At 45.7% G+C, this 22064-nt stretch overlaps 1 protein-coding gene across 3 annotated transcripts in view; it reads right to left on the bottom strand.

Annotated features, from left to right (window-relative positions):
* The window catches only part of Pak1ip1 (PAK1 interacting protein 1), a 141722-nt gene that overhangs the window by 47708 nt on the left and 71950 nt on the right, over window positions 1–22064 (bottom strand). For all 3 annotated transcript variants that reach the window (XM_050142194.1, XM_050142196.1, XM_050142195.1), the window contains exon 2: window positions 9094–9186. In XM_050142194.1, the coding sequence (XP_049998151.1) occupies window positions 9094–9165 (72 nt within the window). In that variant the 5' untranslated portion in view covers window positions 9166–9186. The remainder of the gene's footprint in view (window positions 1–9093; window positions 9187–22064) is intronic.

A 22064-nucleotide genomic window follows, 5' to 3' on the forward strand; every position in this document is an offset into this window, starting at 1 on the left:
GTTCATCTTTTTGGGTCTGGGTTACCTCACTCAGGATAGTGTGTTCTATTTCCATCCATTTGCATGCAAAATTCGAGAAGTCATTGTTTTTTTACCGCTGAGTAGTATTCTAATGTGTATATATTCCACACTTTCTTCATCCATTCTTCCATTGAAGGGCATTTAGGTTGTTTCCAGGTTCTGGCTATAACAAATAATGCTGCTATGAACATAGTTGAACAAATGCCCCTGTCATATGATCGGGCATCTCTTGTGTATATTCCCAAGAGTGGCATTGCTGGGTCCGGGACACCAATGATATCCTTTGCTGGAGAGGTTGTGGAGAAAGGGGTACCCTCATCCATTGCTGGTGGGAATGCAAACTTGTGCAACCACTTCCCATTGTTTTTATCGGGGGAGCCTGCCCAGCAAACTTTGCAGTGCCCCGGTTGGCTACTGAATCTTGCCGGCTCCCCAGTGGCTGGTTTTACAATTGCATGTGGCACCTTAACTCACTTCTTAACCATCTAGTGAGCCTTGGCTACACCCTCTTACTGAGTTCTGGGCCCCAGACCAGATCAGGGTCTTTGTAACCTAGACAGGCCTCAACTGCACCACCTGTGTTCTGAGATTTGCGCGCACCCTTCCATGCCTGGTTGATGTGTCTAATCCATTGACTCTGCATGTATCGTCAAAGTGCTTAGTTAAGTAGCCCTTGGACTTGTGGGGGGGGGGCTGTTGTGGCACATTTACTCCCTAGCCCATCATAGAATCAGTTTGTTCAGCCTGGGTAAGGGAAAGAACCATGCCTGACTTGTTGGCTGACTGTCGGAATCAAGAGCAAGAACTCACTTCAAGTCAAGAGCTTCTTAACACATTTTCATAATACGTATATTTTATACATGCATTGATATATATGCGTGTGTGGGCATATGCATGTATTATTCATGCACGGTTTCTTATTTTAGTTATTGGGTCACAATATATTACTGTCATAATTGTGTTGGAGTAGGAGAGTTCAAGTCAGCCCCTGAACTTGCAACACACAATGCCGGCCTTTTAGAGGTTGCAACAGCATGTTCCAGGCTCATGTCTGGTCTTCCTTGCCTAAGCTCTGGAACCAGCTATGTTCCAAGGAGTCTGTAACTGGCTGGAATTTCCCCAAGACTAGAAAGAAAAATGATGAAAGCCAACTCCAATGTCCAGCTACAGTCTTGTGTTCACCTGCAAATGGCAAAATTGCAGTGTAAAGTATCCCACTAGGCAGAACTTCCTGACAGCCTCATCCAATGAAGCCCTCACCCCTGCCCCCAATCTGTGCCCCTGTGCCACCACACTGCTCTGCTAGCACTGTTGAAACTTCATGGGTTTATTTCAGAATTTTGCTTTCTCCATCTAGAACAGTGCAGCATCTACACTATGGGACAGTACGTGAGCAGGGAACTAGGCTGGAGATTTAAAAACACATGTACACAGACAGACAGAGACACGGGTCATCCTAGAAACAAGAATGACAACTTTATTGTGCTCCAGGGAAGCTTATACAGGGATTCTTAACTGATAGATAAGCCCCAGCTCTTGGGATTTCCAGCTGTAAAACCCACCAGAAACCACTCCCCTGCCATCAGGAACTCATGAGGGTCTCGTGCTCAGAGCAGCTGCAGGCACAGGTAAACAAGTTGTCTACTCCGTTCACTCCAGCAGGCAAAGGGTCTGAGGCAGGCAAAGAAAGGCAAGGGGCCCGGGTTCTGCAGCCCTCAACAGAACAGGTGACCAGGAGAGATCACACAGGACTTGGTTCAGGTATCACAGTTGACAGGAGACAAATGTCAAAGGTAGATTGCTCGGTGTCATTCACCTCCTGTTGCTAGACAACCTGATGCAAATGGCTTGTGGTACGCCCGGTGAGGCAGGGCTTTGTCTGTTGGTCTCCAATAACTAGCTCAGTGCCTATCAGGCAGGAAGCAGTTGTCTTTGCAGGGAGCCAGAACAGATGCACAACTTTCTGCATAGGAGGTGGGGACTCCTTGAAGGAAGTAGACTGCTGGGACTGTATCTTTGGGATCTCTCTCTTGTTCTGGCTCCCTCCTGCATCAAATCAAAACAAAACAAACTTTCCCTTTCCCAGATGCTCTGCCATGCCTTTTCTTGCATGCCAGACTGATACTTCCAAATACTGTGACCCTAAGCAAATGCTCCTGCAGTTAAACTGCTTCCCTGGAGCCTTTGGTCATAGTGATTACTGACTGAAAGCCTGACCAACACAGCAGACAATTTTGAGATGACTTATGCCTGGTAAAATGCTTGCTTGGTAAATACCTGAGTTAGGATCCCCAGCACCCACAGTATAAGCCAGAGAAGGGAAGAGGTCATGCCCGTAACTCCAATGCAAGGGAGGAGTGAAGGTGGGTGGATCCTTGGAGCTCATCAGCCAGCCAATCTAGCCCAAAGGGCAAGCTCAAAATTCTAGGAAAGACAGTGTCCATACGTACAATGCACACAATTGAACATATAAAACCAATTTCCTATTTCATCTTTATTCTCAATCACTCTCCCCTCACCCCACAAAGGGAAAGGTCAGTTATTTTTTTTAGTGGGCAGATGGTTTTATGCAGCTATACATATATATGTTTCTTTCGTCCTTTTAAAAGCTGGGGAGACTGAGCCATTTTTTTTTAATGCATGTTCTTTAATGCATATTAACCAGTTATCAAATAAATACACACACTATCCCTGAAGGTGGAAAACAATATATTAATTTATTTCTAAGAAAATAAAAACAGAAAACATCAAAACCAAAATGGATATCGTAGATGAGGGTACCTTCCCAGCTAGCGCACTAGCTCAGATGTTACTCTCTTCCAATATTAAAGTATTTACAAGAAAGAGGTTACCAGCAACGGGCATGTAAACTTCTATTCCAGAAAACGTTTCTCATTTCCCAGGAGAGATCCAGTGTAAAACATTTCTTTTCAGGTGCTATCATCCGAGTAACAAATAAGAGACCAGTCTGAGACTTGACCTTGACCACACGTATCCCTGCTTTCAACCCCTGAGTCCTCGATACAGTGCCGTTTTATTTTTTGGTAGAAGGAAAAAGAAAGGTTTACATGAACATGATTCCCTTTCAAGACGATCAGCTCTCAGCAGGTACAATTACAGTGCAAGAATGAAATCGTGCTAGTGATGCCATTTACAGCAAGGGCTTTCTTCATTAGAACAAATAAATAGTTATGAATACAAGAGAGCTAGCAAAGATGGTCACATTTTAAAAATCATACTTATTGGTTTGTGTGTTGGGGAGTGACTATGTGCAACAACATGTGTGTTGGGGTCATAGAGTAACTTGTGGGCGTGAACTCTCTCCCTTCATCCTGTGGGCATGAACCCTCTCCCTCCAGCCTGTGGGCGTGAACTCTTTTTCCTCCATCCTGTGGGTCCCAGGAATTAAACTCAGGTTGTTAGCCTTGGTGGCAAGCACACCCACATGCTGAGCCCTAATCTCACATTTTTCTGAATGATGTAACTCTTTCTCCAAATTAAGAGTCCATTCTTAAGCTCTGCCTTCTCTGGAGATACTACATATGGCTTTTATTTTACCTTCTCTCAACAGCCCTATGGAAATGAGCTGAGAGGGTCAGAAGGACGCTTATGATTGTGAAGGAGCAAATATAAGAATTTATAACAAGTCACCCACCCTAAGGCTCGTTACATCATTTGAGAGATGCGGATGCTCACGCCATCCTCGAGAGAGAGGGCTGTAACTTTTGAATAAAATGAGACAAGAAGGAGCTGGTGGGGGCCAACAGGCTTCAGCTTTTGTTCCTCCTTCCCCCACATCTCTGGACTAACCTGACTGTAATTACTGATCCCTATGGTCTGACGTTATATATAGCCAGGCCAGGGCACATGCGCAGTGCAGTCATTTTGTAAGACTCTAGAGCAGGGTTTCAGAGGCTGATATACTCCCCAGTTTTACAGCGGAGAAAATATCTGTCTGGTTTCCCTCTTGGGTCGACATGTGTCCAGAGGATCACAGACGTCCAAGAGGCGTTTAGTGAAGGCAGACTAGACTAATGGGTGAAGAATGAAGGACTGAAAAAATGACACAGATGCCCACCTACAATCAAGCTCTTAAGTATTCAGGAACTCCTGTCAGCACCAATCCTTGCAAGCTACCTGGAGGCTGTCCTGGTGTGGTTAAAGCTGTGTACAAGAGAACTGGGCCCCTATCTCTCACATAGAAAATGGAACCCCAGAAGTGAGCTATTCACGGTCTCCAGATCCACACACTAGCACCTTTCCCGTGGGGAAGAAAGAATCCCTTCATTCCTCTGAGGCTGTTTCAGGGTTCTTGGTGGGAAAGAGAACATTCTGGAATAGAACATGGAAACGCCCGGCATCCCTGAGGTCCTCTTCCTGCAGCCACAGAGTGTCTCCTGTCTTCAGGACATGTTCTGTCGCATGTTAATGGCTTTTGTACTATACACACAACTTCAGACACAAGTAAACTGAGAATGTCCGTGTTCACAGGTCTGTTTGTGACGCTAGAGATGGAGTTCAAGTCCATAGACCAAGCTGGAGTCATACTCAGAGATTCTGCCTGCCTCTGCCTCCGGAGTGTTGAAATTAAAGGCGTGCACCACCGCAGTCGATTCCTTCCCAATTAAATGAAATTGGTAAGTTACTAGAAAGCCATCTCTACGCCTATGTATGGCTGGGCACATAGTTGCTGCAAAGGTGATTATGAACGCTTCCTCCTCCAATAAACCAAGTTTTGATTTCCTTAGATAGTACCACCCACCATTCTCCTTTCCAGCAGGATATACTAATATCAGTATCTGGCACAAAGAGCTGATGCATTTAAATTTATCATCGACCACAACAGTGGCATCAGGTGACTGCCAGACAGCAGAGCCAGGTGTGTTTGCACACACTTGTAATAGCAGCACTTGGTGGGTGCGAGGTGGGAGAATTGATCAGAGTTCAAGGCCATCCTGGGCTACCTGGCAAGAAGCAAGGTAGCCAGAGATATACAGCAAGAGCCTGTCTTTAAAAAAGAAGACGCAGAAGAGACCTTCAAAAGAAATGACCAGACTAGCTAAAAATGGCAGGACAGCTACACCCTGCCACCCTGTCAGTGGATCACAGTGTCCAGTGGATAACTTAAGCATAGTCGTGAAGCCAGGTCCTGATATTTTCCTGAAACCAGTTCTTGAAGCCTCCTGCATAGGCAAGGCGAGGGTCTCTTGGAGAGGAAGTCTCCGCTTTACGCCCTTCTGTTTCCCTTCCAGCCAGAGCTGCTGTGGATCAAAAATACCAGCTGGGTTGTATGGCGGTCTCACTCTGATTGAGGGTTCTCTCTCGAAGCCACAGCTCCAGGCATTCCACAGTGAAAGGGTACGTGTTGACCTCAAATTTGTTAGCAAATAGGCTCTGTGAATTTATTAGCCATTTTAAGTCTCCGTTTCCATAGATGCAGATGCCATGCACATAGTGACCTGTTGGGAGAGATGGGGGGGGGGGGGGGGGAAAAACAGTTAGACATACCTGTCTTTAGATCGGCGAACTGGAGGTAGCAGAAACCTGATCAAGTATGGTGAGATGCCAAGGAAACATGACTGGGCTGCCCTAGCCGGCTAGGAGCTTAAAGTGCTTAGGACAAACGGCACAAAGACGCACTTGAATAAGATGAGCATTGAAGACTATGAAAACCGGGTCCTAAAGCAGTTCCTGTGTGAGCACATGAGACTTACAGGTAAGCTCTAGAAGCGCAGGGATCAAAGAGGCCCTTTCGGCTTGTATTGTTTCTTCTCTGAGCTCTGATGGAATCTAGCTTCCACCTCTGAATGCTACAGTAGCCTCACCAATGTAGCGTGTCAGTCAGCAGTGAACTCTGAGACAGAGTTTCTCTATGTAGCGCAGGCTGGTCTTCAATTAGCAACCCAATTGCCTTGTTTCCTGAGTGCTGCAATTCCATGTGCTAGGCTAGCACCGAAGTTCTTAATCGCTGCCTTTCTCAACTGCCCCTCCCCAAACTGTCCCCGCAGCCACCACCTACACACACACACACAGAGAGAGAGAGAGAGAGAGAGAGAGAGAGAGAGAGAGAGAGAGAGAGAGAGAGAAAGCCCAGCAGCCAGAGAGGTTGCGTTACCACACAGGTGCAATAGATCTTCTCTGCTCAGAGTCTGGCATTTGAGACTCCTGACTCTGGTCACTCTTTGCTCTTCTCCAACTACTTCAGGCACATGGCCCTACCTGCCAGCCCCAAGCACAGCAGCCTCACTCCCCCCGACTCTCCCATGGGCTCCCCTATACCTCTATAACCTGTTCTCTCCCATATAACACACAGCCCAGTGCTGGCCACCACCTCAAGGTCACTTTCTCAGCAAGACCCTCCCTACCACATTTCCCTCTCATTCACTCGTATTTTGGTGTTTACTACCAATTGGTGTGTGTGCACAAAGGAACACATGCATAGATGTGTGTATTGTATAGGTGATATACATATAAATATCATGAAATTATACCCAAACCTTACACATTTATTATTTCATATATACATTCATTTTTATGTGTCATAAGTATCTTAAAATGTGTTAAGACTATAAATGACACACACGAATATTTTATGATATATGTGACATTTATCTATTTGCAGTGTTTTACACATTTTTTGAAAGGAAGGGAGATACGATTTCTTGTCCTTCTTTCTAGGCAAGGTCTTGCTACTCTTGGGCGGGACTACCTGCTCCAGAAAAAGCAGGCATTTTAGACCGTGTTGCCCTCTTCTCTGTCCTCTGCCTCTGGAACAGTGGCTGATAAATATTTCTGCATTACAGTAGTAACTGCTGAGTGTAGGAATGGAGGCAGTGGGGAGGGAGGGGCGTGGATGGGTTCACCTGGGAAGCATGGGGTGACTGGTAGTGGTTGTGGAGAAACTGAAGGCAATGCCTCTGGAAACACTGTAGAGAGGGGACATTTCTGTTTGAGTCGGGATTCTGCTGGAGATGAGTGGGAAACAGGAAGGGCGGAAAGTTGGACTGGTCCCCAGAGCTCCGTGACAGTGTTAAGAGAGTCATTAAGGGTCAGCGCCAGGGTCCCCGCTGCAGCAAGTTAAGTTCAACCACCTGTCTTTAGTAAGTCAAACAAAAAATGATGAGAAGCAGACAAAGGAAATGTATTAAATGTGGTCACATTGAGGAGAGGAGCCAGGAGACCCAGTGACTTGCTTCACACCCATCTTTGAGGTTTAAAGGACCAGAGGTGTGAAACAGTTCCGGTCACGGTGTGGTTCCACCCAGCACGGCAGTCAGGCAAGCTGTCAGGCCTATGTGAACCATCTACCAGGGCGACAAGTTCTCCCACTGACTGGCCCCAGGCTTCAGCCTTTTCCTTCTCCAGCAGGGGATTCCTGGGGACCCCCAATGCCTTGGGGTGCTTTGTTTCAAGAGTCTAAAGAAAGGATGGACACTTGAGTGTCCTTCCAGAACCTCTTCTATGTTGTGTTACTGAATCACTGCAGTGATGGCACACAATGCCCCAGTCCCTCTGGATTCCGCCTCTCTCTTCTCTCTACATTCTGGTTTGGAGGGCGGTATTTACACCCTTCACGGCATGAAGCTTTCCAGCGTTCATCGGCATAGCAGGTATTTAACGTTGAAAGATGAAATATGAGTCTGTGGTGGGCTTGGGCTGCTCAGGTTCTGTACAGTTAGCTTGGTTCCTAGCTGGTGAGCAAGAGGGGTACCTACAAAAATACAAGGCTGACCAGTCCACCTTCTCGACTAAGGAGGGACAGGGCATGGGAGAAAGCAGAGAGGAGAGGCTACAGGCAAGCCTGTGCTATTGGGGCAGTAGCTTCTGTGGCAGGGGAAGGCTATAGTTCAAGATAATGATGCCACCTGGGTGGCTGGTGTGGATGAGGCAGAGCAGAGGGGACTGTATATATACTGGGGGGAGGCAGAGTGTGGCTGGCTTGATGAAATGGTGAGGGTGATGTATATAGACAACAGGAACTGACTGGGTTTTTGGTTTTTTTTTTTTTTGAGGCAGGGTCTCACTATGTATCTCTGACTGTCCTGAAACTCACTATGTAGACTTGGCTGGCTTTGAACTCACAGAGATCTATTTGTCTCTGCTTCCCAAATTCTGGGATTAAAGGAGTGTGTCACTACGCCCAGCTCTGCCTGGGCTCTTGTGAGAGGAAAATAGGATGTAGTAAAAAGACACACACAGACACAGGGAGACGAGGGCATTTAAAAGCCACAGGAGAAAGGCCAAGAAAAAAGCCAATTCTGTGACTCGTGATCCAGTATTGAGAAAAATGAGGAAGTTTCTGCTGTATAAGTTGTCCAACCTGTGCTGCTTTGATACAGCAGCACAGGGAGGTAGATGCACCGGCTCACTATGTGCTAGGTGGTGTCGGGAGTGCATGATGCCTGGTGGATTCCTTCTTCATACGGGTCCACAGAAATGACCATGACTAGTGGAGTGCGGGGCACATTTCTGCAACCCCAGCACTCAGGAGACAGAAGCGGAGAATCCAGATTTCAAGGTCTTCCTTGGCTACGTAGCAAGTTCTGGGTTACTCTAGGCTACCTAAGACCCTGTCTTATCCCATCCCCCACCTTGCTGCAAAAGGCAATGACTTAGGGTCTCTAGTTCTTGTCTATTTCGGGAAGAGTCCTTTCTCCTTGGCATCACCTGCCCTGTGCCAGAGGGGTCACAAACACCAAGTCACCCCTGACCTGTGATGTGGGGCAAGGTGTGAGCATGCTCTGCCACAAGGAGGTGACATCACCTGTCCCAGCCCCTGTACTCCCAAAAGGAATGGTACGCAAGGGGCAATGAGAAGGCAGAAATTAGCGAGGACAAAGTTCGCTTTAACTTGAAAGTACTGTCTCTCCTTGGCAGCTCTGAGATTGAGAATGTCTGAGAAATGGAAACTTATCGTCAGGAGACAACGTGACGCGGCGTCAGGCGTCTCTAACAACCCCCGATCAGTCTGTGTACTCCAGCCTTCTCTGTGCAAGAACCCCCTCTATTACGTTTACAGTCATCCTCATGCCTACAGCAACAGGCAACAGAGCTCAGAACAGGAGACCTTACCATGGCAGCCTCCGTGCATAGCTTCCATGTCATTCCACTTGATAGCTCTGAGGTTGCCCGTCCAGGAGGCATTTGGCATGGCACCAGGAACTCCTGCAATGGTGATAAAAGAGCAGTAAGAACCAGGAGCTCAAGCTCAATTCAGTCCCCACAGCTCCTCTTTGTCCTTCGGGCTGTTGTGTACTGCACGGCAGTCGTTCCCCCGGGGTTCTACACACCAGGCAACAACAGCACCCTCTTCCCAAATGTGACAACCAAAAATGTCTGCAAGCATTGCCTCATGTCCTATGGGGAAACAACACTGTCCCATTCGAGCAACACAGTGGCAAGCTATCTCAACAGACTCCATTCATCTCAATACACTCTGGATAAGTCATGAAAGGGCCCCCTTAGCCATACAGGGCAGTTATACCCTCAAATGATACAGAACTCGTGACTGGAAATGGTGGAGGGTTTTAGAATCCAGACCTCCAAAGCATTTGAGAGTGTATGGAATCAACACAAGCATGAAAAAGGCATCCTCTGCTTTGCGAGAGCTGTGGCATTTTCACCATGACGAATACAATTTATAATTTAATTATATATATAATTATGTATATAACAATGTATAATTTAATTTATGCAGAATGTTATTGAGAGGTAAAGATGCTGTGCAAATATCTGTGCCCCAAATGCAACAGTCCTCTCTTAGGAAATTTTAAGATGATAAAGCATACTTTGGTAGGAAGGATAAGGTCCCTTCTACACACACACACACACACACACACACACACACTTCCACATTCTAAACACTGGAACCTGTGGATATGTTATATTACATGGCAAAGAGGAATGGGACTGCTCTTCAGCTGGGCTTCAATAGGTTATCCTGAATTATTTGGATGGGTGCAATTTCATCTCAGGTAGGCGGTAACGCTACCAGCTTTAGGGCAAAGGCCCGAGCCCTGGGAGGCGTGGTTACACTAGACTCCGCCTTTCACTCCAGGGCACCAATCAAAGAGAAGATCAGTGGTCAAAGGCAGGGAATAACGATTTCATGCATATTGGGAAGTACAAAATAACCCCGTGTCCGTCTTCATCTTTGGGGTACAGACATGAGAGCTGTAAGTTTAAATAGAAGGACAACTATTTAGAGGGCGGGATGGAGGCAAGAGGCAGGCAGATTAAACTAGTCTTCACATGGCCTGATCTGGCTGATCCTAATCTCCCTTTGGTTATGCAGGTGGCTGGAAGAAATCCCGAGTGCTTGCCAGGCCAAGGCAGTTCCCAGATGATTGCCCCTGCTTAGGTGTGACCTCACCGCGGGATAAGCAGATCTCTGAGGCTCTCTGTTCCTAGAACTCAGCACAAGTGCGGGCTCAGGACAATCACTAGAGACTACCAGCCACTTTGGGTGGAGCGTTGGGGTGGGGCCCCAGAGCAGGGTGCTGAAAAAGCTGACAGGGAGGTGCCCGCTCCTCTCATCTTTATGCCTTTCGACCCTCAGGGAGATGAAATAGTTTCAGTAGCCTCGGACTTTAGACAGACGCTCCCTAGGTGCAGAAGTAAGCAAAACTCATGAGGCAGAAGCAAAAGCAAGGCCGACCAAAAACAAACAAACAAACAAAAAACACCCTTTCACCTACTCTTAGTTACTCCAGGATGAGAATTCAGGGCTTCTCGGGATCCGGTTTATAGTAACAATGGACCGGGAAGGCTGAAGACGTGGTCAGCCATGGTGGTTTGAAGGTAGGGGAAGGACGCCGTCATCACCCCCCCCCCCCAGTGAGGACTTAAGGTGCAAAGGCAAGGAAATGGAGGGTGCTCAGAAGCAGATGGGGCCACGGTCCAGTCAGTGCTCCGACTTCAATGTTACTTCCAAGCTCAGAACAGCGAGGCAATCTGTGTTGTTTAAACTCTCAACACTATTGTGGTAATCTTCCTGGGCTTTTTAAGGGAAAGGCTTGGGTTCTGGTGCTCCCACAAGCTAGGACTGTCTACCTGTCCTCAGCATGATTGGACAAAAGCGATAGTGAAAAGCAGAGAAAGGTTTATTCAATATGGCCACACTGGGAAGAGCAGATCATGGGGTCCCGACCCAACCCCGAAGCCAATCTTTACCCTGAAGCCAGTCTTTAGTGCCCTGACGTGAGGTTTTGGTTTAAGTTGAGCGCAAGGATTGTGTATAATTCAGCAGCCTTGGGTATGGTGTGGTTTCACCTATCACTGCCTTTCTCTCTGATCTGTAAGGTGGTCAGAACTGTGGGAAATCCCTTCCTGGGAGGTGAGGTCCCCCTCGGTGGCACCAGGTCCTCAGCTTTTCCTGTCTCCTGTGGAGGATTCCCTGGGGGCAGATTTTATCGCTCTGGGATTTGGCTACTTTGAAGTCTGATGGCTGAAAGGAGGGCCCTGTGTATCTCTAGATTACCTTTTCCCTGCCAGGACAGCTAGAATGTGACTTATTATAGTCTCAAAAGGAAAACTGACCAAAGAAGACGCATTTTCCAATAAGGGGAGGGGGAGTGGGGGGGGAGTGGAAGGAAGGTCTAAGACCCAAACTTTGAAAGAAATTGAATAGAATTAAGCATCTAAAACTAACCCATCTATTAAAAATTAATAAAAATGTACATTTCAGAAGAAAACAGCCCTGTTCTGCTAACCTGTTGACACATGATTATTATGAACCAAGTCTCCCAACTAAAATGAAATGTTGTCACAACAGTTCCTGTAAATAGTGTGGATCTTTAACCCTTGGGGTTTTCTGCCAGTAAGAATCTTTTTTCTTTTTGGTTTTGTCTTCGAAGCTTGAAAGCATTCGACAGAAACACCACAGTGGTACCACTTCCTTCTGCTTTGTGTTTAAACACCTTAAAGGTTATTATAGTACCTGCTTATCCAAAAAGACGCTTCCTTATTTTGTTCTTGATACATACTCTTAAATAACCTAGATTCAAAGTAAAAGAATGTATATTAAAACTTGCCTGGGGAGTGTAGAAAGCCAGGAGGGAATTCAATTTATTTTACTCTGTCAAGGTAATCCGTGTGTGGTGTTTATGAGCCTATTTAGATTAAATAAGCACACCAGACAAGGACATAAAACAGCTTCCTGACAATAGAGCCCTTAATCTTTAAGCAAGTACACTTTTGAGAAGGCATTTTTCTCTTTCACGCTCATCAATATTGATTGCACAAACTGGGAAACACATTCCATTATCCCCGCGATAGGATCAGCACATTTACAAGAACGCCCTACCTTTTGAATAGATACATTAATGCACTCATTAATCTCTAGCAAATGAAATTGCAAACTCCCATACTTTCTGTCTGATGACAGGCCTCAAACATGACCGCTTAAATATTATCTGTGGTCCATATTTGTGCATAAAATGACATTTATTAACAGAAGAGGGAGCAGTTCCACTTTGTTCCCGCTTCCTCCCCCCCCCCCCCCCCCCCCCCCCCCCCCCCCCCCCCCCCCCCCCCCCATCTCCCATACACTCCTGGGGCATAGAGAAGTCTGGAAGAAATGGGTGTAGTTCCTGGCATAAAGCTAGCTGTTCCAATGTGGTTCTTGGACTGAAACATTGGCATTACCTGGAAACTCACTAGAAATGCAGAACCTTGGGCTCCACCCAGACTTCCTGGAAGAGGACCAGCACCTCCCTAGAATAGCAGAATCCTCTGCAAGGCTAAGTGTAAGAAAAGATGAGGGACAGGGACGTCGTGAAGAGGCCACAATGGCACCTTCCCTTCCCCTCCTTCTCTGAGATCCTTCATCTTGTTTCAAGCTCAATCCTGTTCTTTCTATCCTATCCCGCTCAAATCTGCCCCAATAGTCAAAAGTTGCTATTCTTATATCCTTTCTTCAGCTTAACTGTGTCTTTGGGACATATGTGTTTGTTTTTCATTTATTTTTATTTTATGCATATGTGTGTTTTGCTTGCATGTATATCTCCATGTATATATGTGTCTGGTATCCTAGGAGCCAGAAGAGAGCGTTGGATCCCCCGGGACTGGAGTTACTGGAGTTGTGAGCTGCCACGTGGGTCCTAGGGACCAAACCCAGGTCCTCTGCTCAGTATCATGTGGCATTTTTTAAAGTCTGAGAGTTTCTGCACCAGGGAAGTGAGTAAATGAAGCCAGTGGCTTTTTAGTTTAGACTGTATGCAAACCCCAGGGAGGGAAATGACGTCATCTACCCCTGTCTCACACACACAGCCATATACTACAAACAGAAGCTTCATAAAACAGCACTCGGGCCTCTTACACGCGTGACATCTGTTTATACTGCTATCTAGCTTCCTTTAGGAAATTCCCGTCAAAAAGTGGGGGTTGGAGGCTTAGCCCAGGTGGTAGAATGTTCACCTAGCATGCACACAGCCCCGGGTTTGATCCTCAGCACCAAATAAGCTGGGTGTGGTGGCAAATGCCTGGATGCTGGTAATCCCACCACCTCTCAGGAGGTAGTGGCAGGAGGATCAGAAGTTCAAGATTATCCTCTCCCACATAGTGAGTTGGGGGCTGACCTCGGATATATGAGATGCTGTAAAACACATACACACACACACACACACACACACAGACACGTATCTTCTCAATACTACGATGGGAAATAAATGCTATATACGGGCTTCAACTCTGTTGTTGTTGCTCCTATAATTGTCAGTATCGTGCTTATTGGTCAGGGATCTGGGAGGATCCTCACAAGGGCCTCTTGACTCACATGAAACCTAACAAAGGTTCATTTTTCTCGTCATTTCCAGGGTAAGGCAAAAAAGAAGATTGTCAATGTTATCAGAGAAAACGTTTTCATCAAAAAAATCCAATTCTCTCATTTGCTCTTCATACGCGTCTGTAAATAGAACGTTCGAGATGCGGTTTGCAGAGTGACCTGGAATGTTTTTCTTGGTTTCTCAGCCTTTACCGGTCAAATCACTGTGTTTGTTAAAATGAATGAATAAGATTCTTTGAAATACGAGCTCGATTGATATGAAACCTCGTCGCTTCCCATTATCTTCCCAGAGCTTCCTCCTCGTGTGGGGAGACGCGTGCATGATAGCGAGATCCAGCAACTGCTCGATTCGAGCTCAGATATGTCCCCGGACACTTGTCAGACACACAGGGAATTTAAATATCAAGTATGGAAAGAGATGTCTCACAGTTTAAAAGATGGTGCTAGACATGAGACGGCTGTAGAAGGAGCTTGACTAACAAGGTGGAAAAGCTACCATCACTGCACCCTGCTTTTATCCACTCAAACCAGTTCTGTAGCGTGAACTCGAATCGGTCTTACTAATAAAAACCCAGAGGCAGATATTAGGGGGTGAAAGCTGAAAGATCAGAGAAGCAGAGCAGCCAGTCACTAGTTGTTACCTCTAAAAAAAAATCCTCAGACCGAAGCGGGTATCCTGTCTCTACAAGTCCTCAGACTGAATGCCTGGAGCTCCTGTCTCGCTTTATATTCTTCTCTCTACCGGGCCATGTCCCTTCCTGTCTCCACCTCGCTAGTGTTGGCATTAAAGGCATGTGACTCCCAAGGACTGTATTAAAAGCTTGAGCCACCACAGCCTGGCTGTTTCTCTTTGAGACTGGATCAATCTTGAGTAGCCAAGGGTGCCCTTGTGATGTGGGAGTATCATATATCAATCTGTTGATTTCATTGGCTGAGCAATAAGGAATAAACAGGATAGGATGCTGGGCGGAAGAGGAAGTGAGGTCAGACTCAGCTCTGCTTCCAGAGAGACACCATGCTCAGCTCTCCCGGGCAGATGCACGCAATGAAGCTCCTCCGAGTAGGCTAGAATCTTCCCGGTAAGCGCACCTTGGGGTGCTTACACACATTATTAGAAATGGGTTAGAACAATATGTAAGAGCTAGCCAATAAGAATCTGGAACTAGCCGGGCCAATTTCTTAAATGAATACAGTTTGTGTTGTTATTTCGGGCATGAGCTGGCCAAGCAGCCGGGGTGTTGGGGACGCAGCCCCGTCGCTCATATTTCAACACCCTTGGACTCAGAGAGATCCATCTGCCTCTGCCTCCTGAGTGCTGGGATTAAAGGTGTGTGCCACCACTGCCTGGCCTCTACGGCTAACTAGTGTGGCTAGCTCTGTACTGTGATCTTCAGGCAAACTTTGTTTATAGTACAAATGAAAAATCAAAATCAAAATAAGATAAGAAAATAATTTTTGTAAGATATAGCTCTATCTGAGGCTGTTGACTATGACATTAATACCCATACTGACTGACACGGAATTCTGAAGTCAGGACTTAAGTCTGTCTGCTACAATTAGTTGTTTGACTTTAAACAACCAATTATTCTCTTGAAGACAATTATTCTCTTGAAGACGAAGTGTAACAAATCCTGCCCGAATTTGTCAGCACAGCCATTTCTAGCTATCCTTGGGGCACTGGATCAAGGATCCCCTCCCCCTGCTTCTTTGGATACCAAAATCTGAAGATGTTCAAGTCCCTCATAGAAAATGGTGTAGGATCTGCCCGTATAATAACCGGCCTGGCATGAAAGAGGATGGTCTATTTTTGTTGTTGTTATTGTTTCATTTTTGTTTGTTTATTTTTCCAGACAGGATCTCTCTGTGTAGTCCTGGCTGTCCTGGAACTCTCTGTGTTGACCAAACTATCCTCCAACTCACAGGGATCCACCTGCCTCTGCCTCCCAAATGCTGGGATTAGAGGCATGTACCACCATGGCCGGCCTAAGGAGGATATTCTAGAGACACTGCTGGCAGAACCTGGTGCCAGCCAGAGGGAGAACCTGGCTCCCAGGAACAGGTTCCAGCAACAGCAGGCCACCTTGTGGGAGGACTTGGAGCAGAGACAATGATGGACCAAACCACACCTTGTCCAGCCAGGGTCCGCTTAGCTTTGTGTGCCTTGGGCTCTCTACTTCAACCTAACCCTCATACCAACAGGGGAAGATGGGCTTAGGGTGAGTCTTTGTCCTTCGGAATGTGGCCAACATGGACTAAACCTCCTTTCACTGCTGTTCACAGCTATTTAACTGGCTGACAGAGAGTGGGCAGCTGAGTCAGGCCTAAGGGATCAGAGCTCAGGCTCTGGGAACTCCAGGAACTTCGGAGATGTAAAATACTAGTGGAATGTAATGTTGTGTCCACAGTTCTCATCCTGTGCTGTCGAGGGAATGAGCATCTATCTGTCCATGCTCCATAGAGATCTGACTGTTTTGTTCTTAGTACTTCTGGTCTGTAGTTGGTTGGCTCTGCAGATGTGGAAGCAATGAGGGTAGAGAGGCAACCAGTAAGAAACACAATGCATGTATGGTTTTAGTAATTGATACTTCATGGAAATTTGAAAACATAATCCTTCCATTAGAATCTCGGGAGCCACACATGTTTCTTTTCCACTACTGTGATGAAATACAAAGACAAAAACTACTTCACAGAGAAAAAGATCATTTTGGCTGCAATCACACTCAGGAAGTAGAGAGGGAACAGCAAGTTGGACAGGCAATAAAACCTCCAAGCCCACCGCAAAGATGTACTTCTATCAAGTCTCCCCTAAGGGTTCCACAGTCTTCAAACTGCGACACCAGCTGGGGACCAAGTGTTTCATCACATCTTACTTTCAAACCACAACAACTTACATATGATTCTCTATGATGGGATGTCCGGTATATTGCAGGAAATTTAGCAACAGCCCTGGCCACGACCCAGTAACAATCCTCTAATCCCAATGTGCCAATTAAACATCTCTGCACGTGCTGCCAGATGTCCCCTGAGGCTCAAGATCACCCTTCATTATATAAAATGGAAAAACAACAAACAAAGCAGCCCATACACCCAGACTAGCAACTTGTATAAAAGAGATGGCTTAGTGGTTAAGAACCCTGGCTGCTCTTCCAGAGGACTCTGGTTCAATTCCCAGTGCCCACAAGACAGCACACAAGTCACAATTGTCTCTAACTCCAGTTCCAGGGGATCTGGCACTCCTCACACAGACATACACGCAGTCAAAACACAAATAAAATAAAAATAAATAAATCTTTAAAAGAATGTGAGTCAGGTTGGCAGGGGTGGCCCACGCCTTTAATCCCGGCACTCAGGAGGCAGAGGCAAGCAGATCTGGAGGCCAGCCTGGTCTACAGAGTGGATTTCAGGACAGCCAGGGCTACACAGAGAAACCCTGTCTTAAAAACAAATAACAAAAGCAAAACAACAACAACTACAACAACAACAACAAAAAAAATGAGTCAAGGAAATAGTTTATTTTGAAAAATGTTTGTGATGTTAAGACTTCTTAATAACAAAGTTTACCGATATATATATATATATACACACACACATACATATATGTGTATATATATATACATATATCTGAATCATTGATTTAGTAATTGGGCCTGTGACCATGTTAATAATTCAACAAAAGAAAAATATAGAAAAACATCACTGCTGGTTATCTTTAATGATGAACAGGTCGAATGCTAATAGCAGGGGACTGTGGTGCCAAGGCACCTAGACCTGTCCTGATTATAAACATCATCAGTTAGCATCTGATTAGGGTCTACTTTGTTTACTGTGGGGGTGTATTCTACAGCTGTTCAGTCCCCGAACAGTCACCTAGCATCCACAGTGGAACGGCTTTGCCTTTGTCTGATCACCGCTAAGGAATGAACTCTTCTCTGACTGTAAACGGAGAAGGGCAAAACAGAGAAAGGAAAAACCTCCACTAGCGTTTCAGAACCTAAGCGACTTTATAAACATATGGATACATCCCACCTTGTTGCCAATCTGTATAAACTGGAACCCAGAAAACAGAAGGAAGTGGGTCAGGAGTGTGGAGAGGATGGCTTGGGATGGGGTGAGAGTTTGCTGGGTTTCTTCTATACATGCTAAACAGCCAGTTCTACCACTGAACTGCAGCTCAGCCCAACTTGTTGATTTTACTTCAAGATTAAAAATTTATCTTAAAATAAAACATATCTAAATTCTTTCTTACATACTTCCTATGGAAAAGTTTCTGCACCCTGATAAGCCTCTCTGCCGATGCAACAATCCAAATCAGAACAAACCAAACTGAATTAGAAAAAGCCCAGGTTTAATGGATAAAATGCTCCCGGGATGATTTTCCAGCCATCAGAGAGGAGATGGGAAAGGAAGACTGGAAAACCACGTGTCTGTTTTCTGGGGGGCAGTTTAAGTACCCCCAGGAAATGGCCTTGAGCATCTCAGGCAGAGGGGTCGGAGGGGTCGTCATTTGGCAGGCTTTCTGAGATGCAACAGGGTTTGGAGAGAGATGGGGGAGGGGGCTTGGGGTGGAGCTTCCACCACAACATTCCAGATCCTTTGGGTGTGCAGATGCCAGAGCCTGGGCTTCCAGCAAAACACCTATATCCTAGAGTAGATGCTGGTGGTACACAGACGCAGGCAGACAGCCCCCCCCCCACACACTCTTTTACCAGCAGTGGGAAGTGAATTCAGTGCTAAACTAGTCAAGTGCCTTAGTGCGGAATGTGGTGTGTGTGAGTGTGCATGTGTGAGTGTGCATGTGAGAGTGTGTGTGTGTAAAGGCAACCTTAGGCATCATCCACCTTGTTTTTGAGACAGGGTTTCAAGGCTCTGTCTCAAAAACAAACAAAATGACGAAATAGAGGCTAGCCTGGTCTACAAGAGCTAGTTACAGGACAGCTAGGGCTGTTACACAGAGAAACCCTGTCTCAAAACAACAACAACAACAAATCCCACAAGTTGCTGAACTTGGCTCTCCCTTCAACCTACCAAAAGAATCAGAATGGGGTGGGTAAGGCTGGGGGAGGATGTCCGCTAAAGAACCAAGTGGGGAAGGGATGAGTTCAGGCTGGGGAAAGACCACCCAGAGATCTGGCAGTACTCGGATCAGAAGAACAACACACAGAATCTCAAAAGCGTTCTTCCAGGGAAAGGGTTTTGTTTGTTTTCTAGCAAAGCCTTCCCTGACCTTTCACAGCAGCAGGTGATGAGACTGAAGAAGGTGAAGCAGACCAGCCGGGAGGTCCCGTTTTACAGTGTTTACAATTTTACTGCATTTTTGTTATTTTTAATTATGTGCACGGGGTGGGGTGTGCACGGGTGCGGGAGGCCAGAGGGATCTGATGTGCTCCTAGCCACCACGCCGTCTCTCTGGCCGCAATCTTTTATTTAGCGGCAGCTAGCTTCTACACACAGGAGTTTCATCCCTCTGGCAGCGTTAGAAACTTCTGAGGAACTCTGAAAAACAGAACAACCCCAGCACCTCCCCACTGGTGGGTGTTGGCATTGCGCAAGAATGTGATCCCAGCACCAGAGAGGGTGAGGCAGGAGGATTGTCAGTTCCCAGGCCTGCCTGGACTAAACACACTCAGAGACCCCGTCACAAACAAAGCCTAAACTCCCTTTTGGGGATCTGGACTAGGACCAACCACTGCTATTTCTAATTATTTGTTTGTGTGCATGTGTGCCTGTGGCAGCCAGAGGACATCCTTACATGCCACCCTCAGGAACATCAGCACTTCCTTTCAGATAAGGTCTCCTATAGGCCTGGAGTTCACCTGTTATTCTAATCTGCCTGGCCTGTGAGACCAATACCCTCTGGTCACTGCTACTCCAGGGCCAATTTCAAGTTGTAATATAAAACTATAGTAATAGAAACAGCATGGTATTGGCACAAAAACATATACGTTCATCGGTGGAATCAAATTGAAGAGCCAGACATAAATTCACAGACTCATGGACTCCTGATTTTTGGTAAAGAGGCTAGAAACACACACAGGAAAAAAGTCAGCATCTTCAATGAATGGTACTGGTCAAACTGGATGGCTTCATGAAAAAGAACCCAAATAGATCCATTCTTATCACCCTGCACAAAACTCAGGTCCAAGTAGACCAAAGACCTCAACATAAAACCAGATCCACTGAGCCTGGTGCAAGAGAAAGCGGGGAATAGCCTTGAGTGCATTGGCACAAGACACAACTTCCTGAACAGAACACTGATAGCCCAGGCACTAAGGTCAACAATTAACAAGTGGGAATTCATGAAACTGAGAAACTTCTGCACAGCAAAGGACACCGTCACTCAGACAAACCATCAGCCTACAGAATGGAAAAAGATTTTGACTAGCTACACATCTGACAGAGGGCTAACATCCAAAATATATAAAGAACTCAAGACACTAAATACCAAGAAAACAAATCTCCTAAATTTTAAAATGAGTTACGGATCTAAACAGAGAATTCTCAAAAGAGAAAACTCAGATGTCTGAGAGACGCTTAAGGAATTCGACATCTTTAACCATTAGGAGAGTGCAAATCAAAACTACTTTGAGATTTCACCTTGTGCCTGCTAGAACAGCTAAGATCAACAAAACAAGTGACAGGTGGAATAAGAGCAACTCTCAAACATGGCCGGTGGGAGTGCAAATTCATACAGCCACTATGGAAATCAGAGTGGCGATTCCTCAGGAAGCTGGGAATCAGATCTACTTCAAGATCCAGCTATACCGCCCGTGGGCGTATAACCAAAGGATGCTTCATCCTGCCACAGAGACACTTGCTCAGACATTTGTTCATTGCGTCTCTATTTATAATAGCCAGATATTGGAAACAACTGAGATGTCCCACAACAGAAGAATAGATAAAGAAAATGTACATTTACACAGAGTGGAGTATTACTCAGCCATTAAAAAAATGACGTCATGAAAGGTACAGGCAAATGGATGATGAACTAAATAAAACCATCCTAAGTGAGGTATCCCAGACCCAGAAAGACAAATATGGTATGTATTCACTTATATGCGGATATTAGGTATTAAGTCAATGATAACCAAACTATAATCTGCAGAACCACAGAGGGTAGGTGTAGAGTAAGGGACTAAAGAGACCATAGAGGTCTCGTTAGGAAAGGGAGATAGAATAGACAGATATGGACGGATGGGGGGCTGGAATAGGAAAATCAAATGTGGAGAGGGAAAGGGGAGGGAGATACAAGGGGGAATATTAGGGAGAGACCTAAATTTAAGGGCATTTGAGAGGCAGTATGGATACCTAATACAGTAGAAACTTCCTAAAATATATCCATCTAAGACAGAGTAGATACACATGAGAAAATGCTATTTCATAAAGTATGTATTTTGCACAAATAAATACTCCTATGTCACTTTAAGATCAGATATATATGTATGTATATATATATATATATATATATATATATATATATTTGAACCCAGGGCCTTATATTTGCTTAACACATCGCTTACTACTGATCTACACTCCCAACCCAAACTACACGGCTATTAACTAGCTAACTAGTCTACACTGAACATAGGTGGCAAATAACCTTTCTAAAGCCACCTTTAGTGGACAGGGTTGAGGCAGGGTGTCTCTATTTTGAATCCAAGTCCGGCCAGAAACTTACAACGTAGACAAAATGACCTTGAACTCACAGAGAGGCCTCTACCTCCCAAGTGCTGGGATTAAAGGTTTGTGCCACCACACCCAGCAGGCAAGTTGTCTTTAAGGTTAGAAATTCATGTTGGTTTTTTTAGGAGGTTGTTTCTATTTTTTAGAGACAGGCTTTCCTCTGTGTAGGCCTGGCTGTCCTAGAACTCACTCTGTAGACCAGGTTGGCCTGCCTCTGCCACTGCCTCTGCCTCCCAAGTGCTGGGATTAAAGGCATCCAAGGCGTGCGTCACCACTGCCCAGATGTCTTGAGTTTCTTTAACTCAGAGTTTCAGGCATCTCTGATTGCTGGGCTTGTGATCAAAGCCAAACCACACCAAAACAAAAAAAAAAAAAATTCCTATTTCCTAAGAACAAAAATCTGACCGGGTTCTGGAAACCTGGGAGATTCTGCTAGCTAGCTCTGTCTTTAGCTCGAATGTTTATATACAGCTTGGGTTGGGTGTTTTCAGTTCATGTGGTACTGACTAGGTTTTATGTGACTTTCAATTACAAGTGCAGTGTTGATTTACCTCCCGCAGCAGAGTCCTGCATTCCTAAA

This window comes from Alexandromys fortis, unplaced genomic scaffold (assembly GCF_014885135.2).
Source record: "Alexandromys fortis isolate MF-2015 unplaced genomic scaffold, M_Fortis_MF-2015_v1.1 scaffold_5, whole genome shotgun sequence".
In the NCBI taxonomy this organism is placed as follows: Eukaryota; Metazoa; Chordata; class Mammalia; order Rodentia; family Cricetidae; genus Alexandromys; species Alexandromys fortis.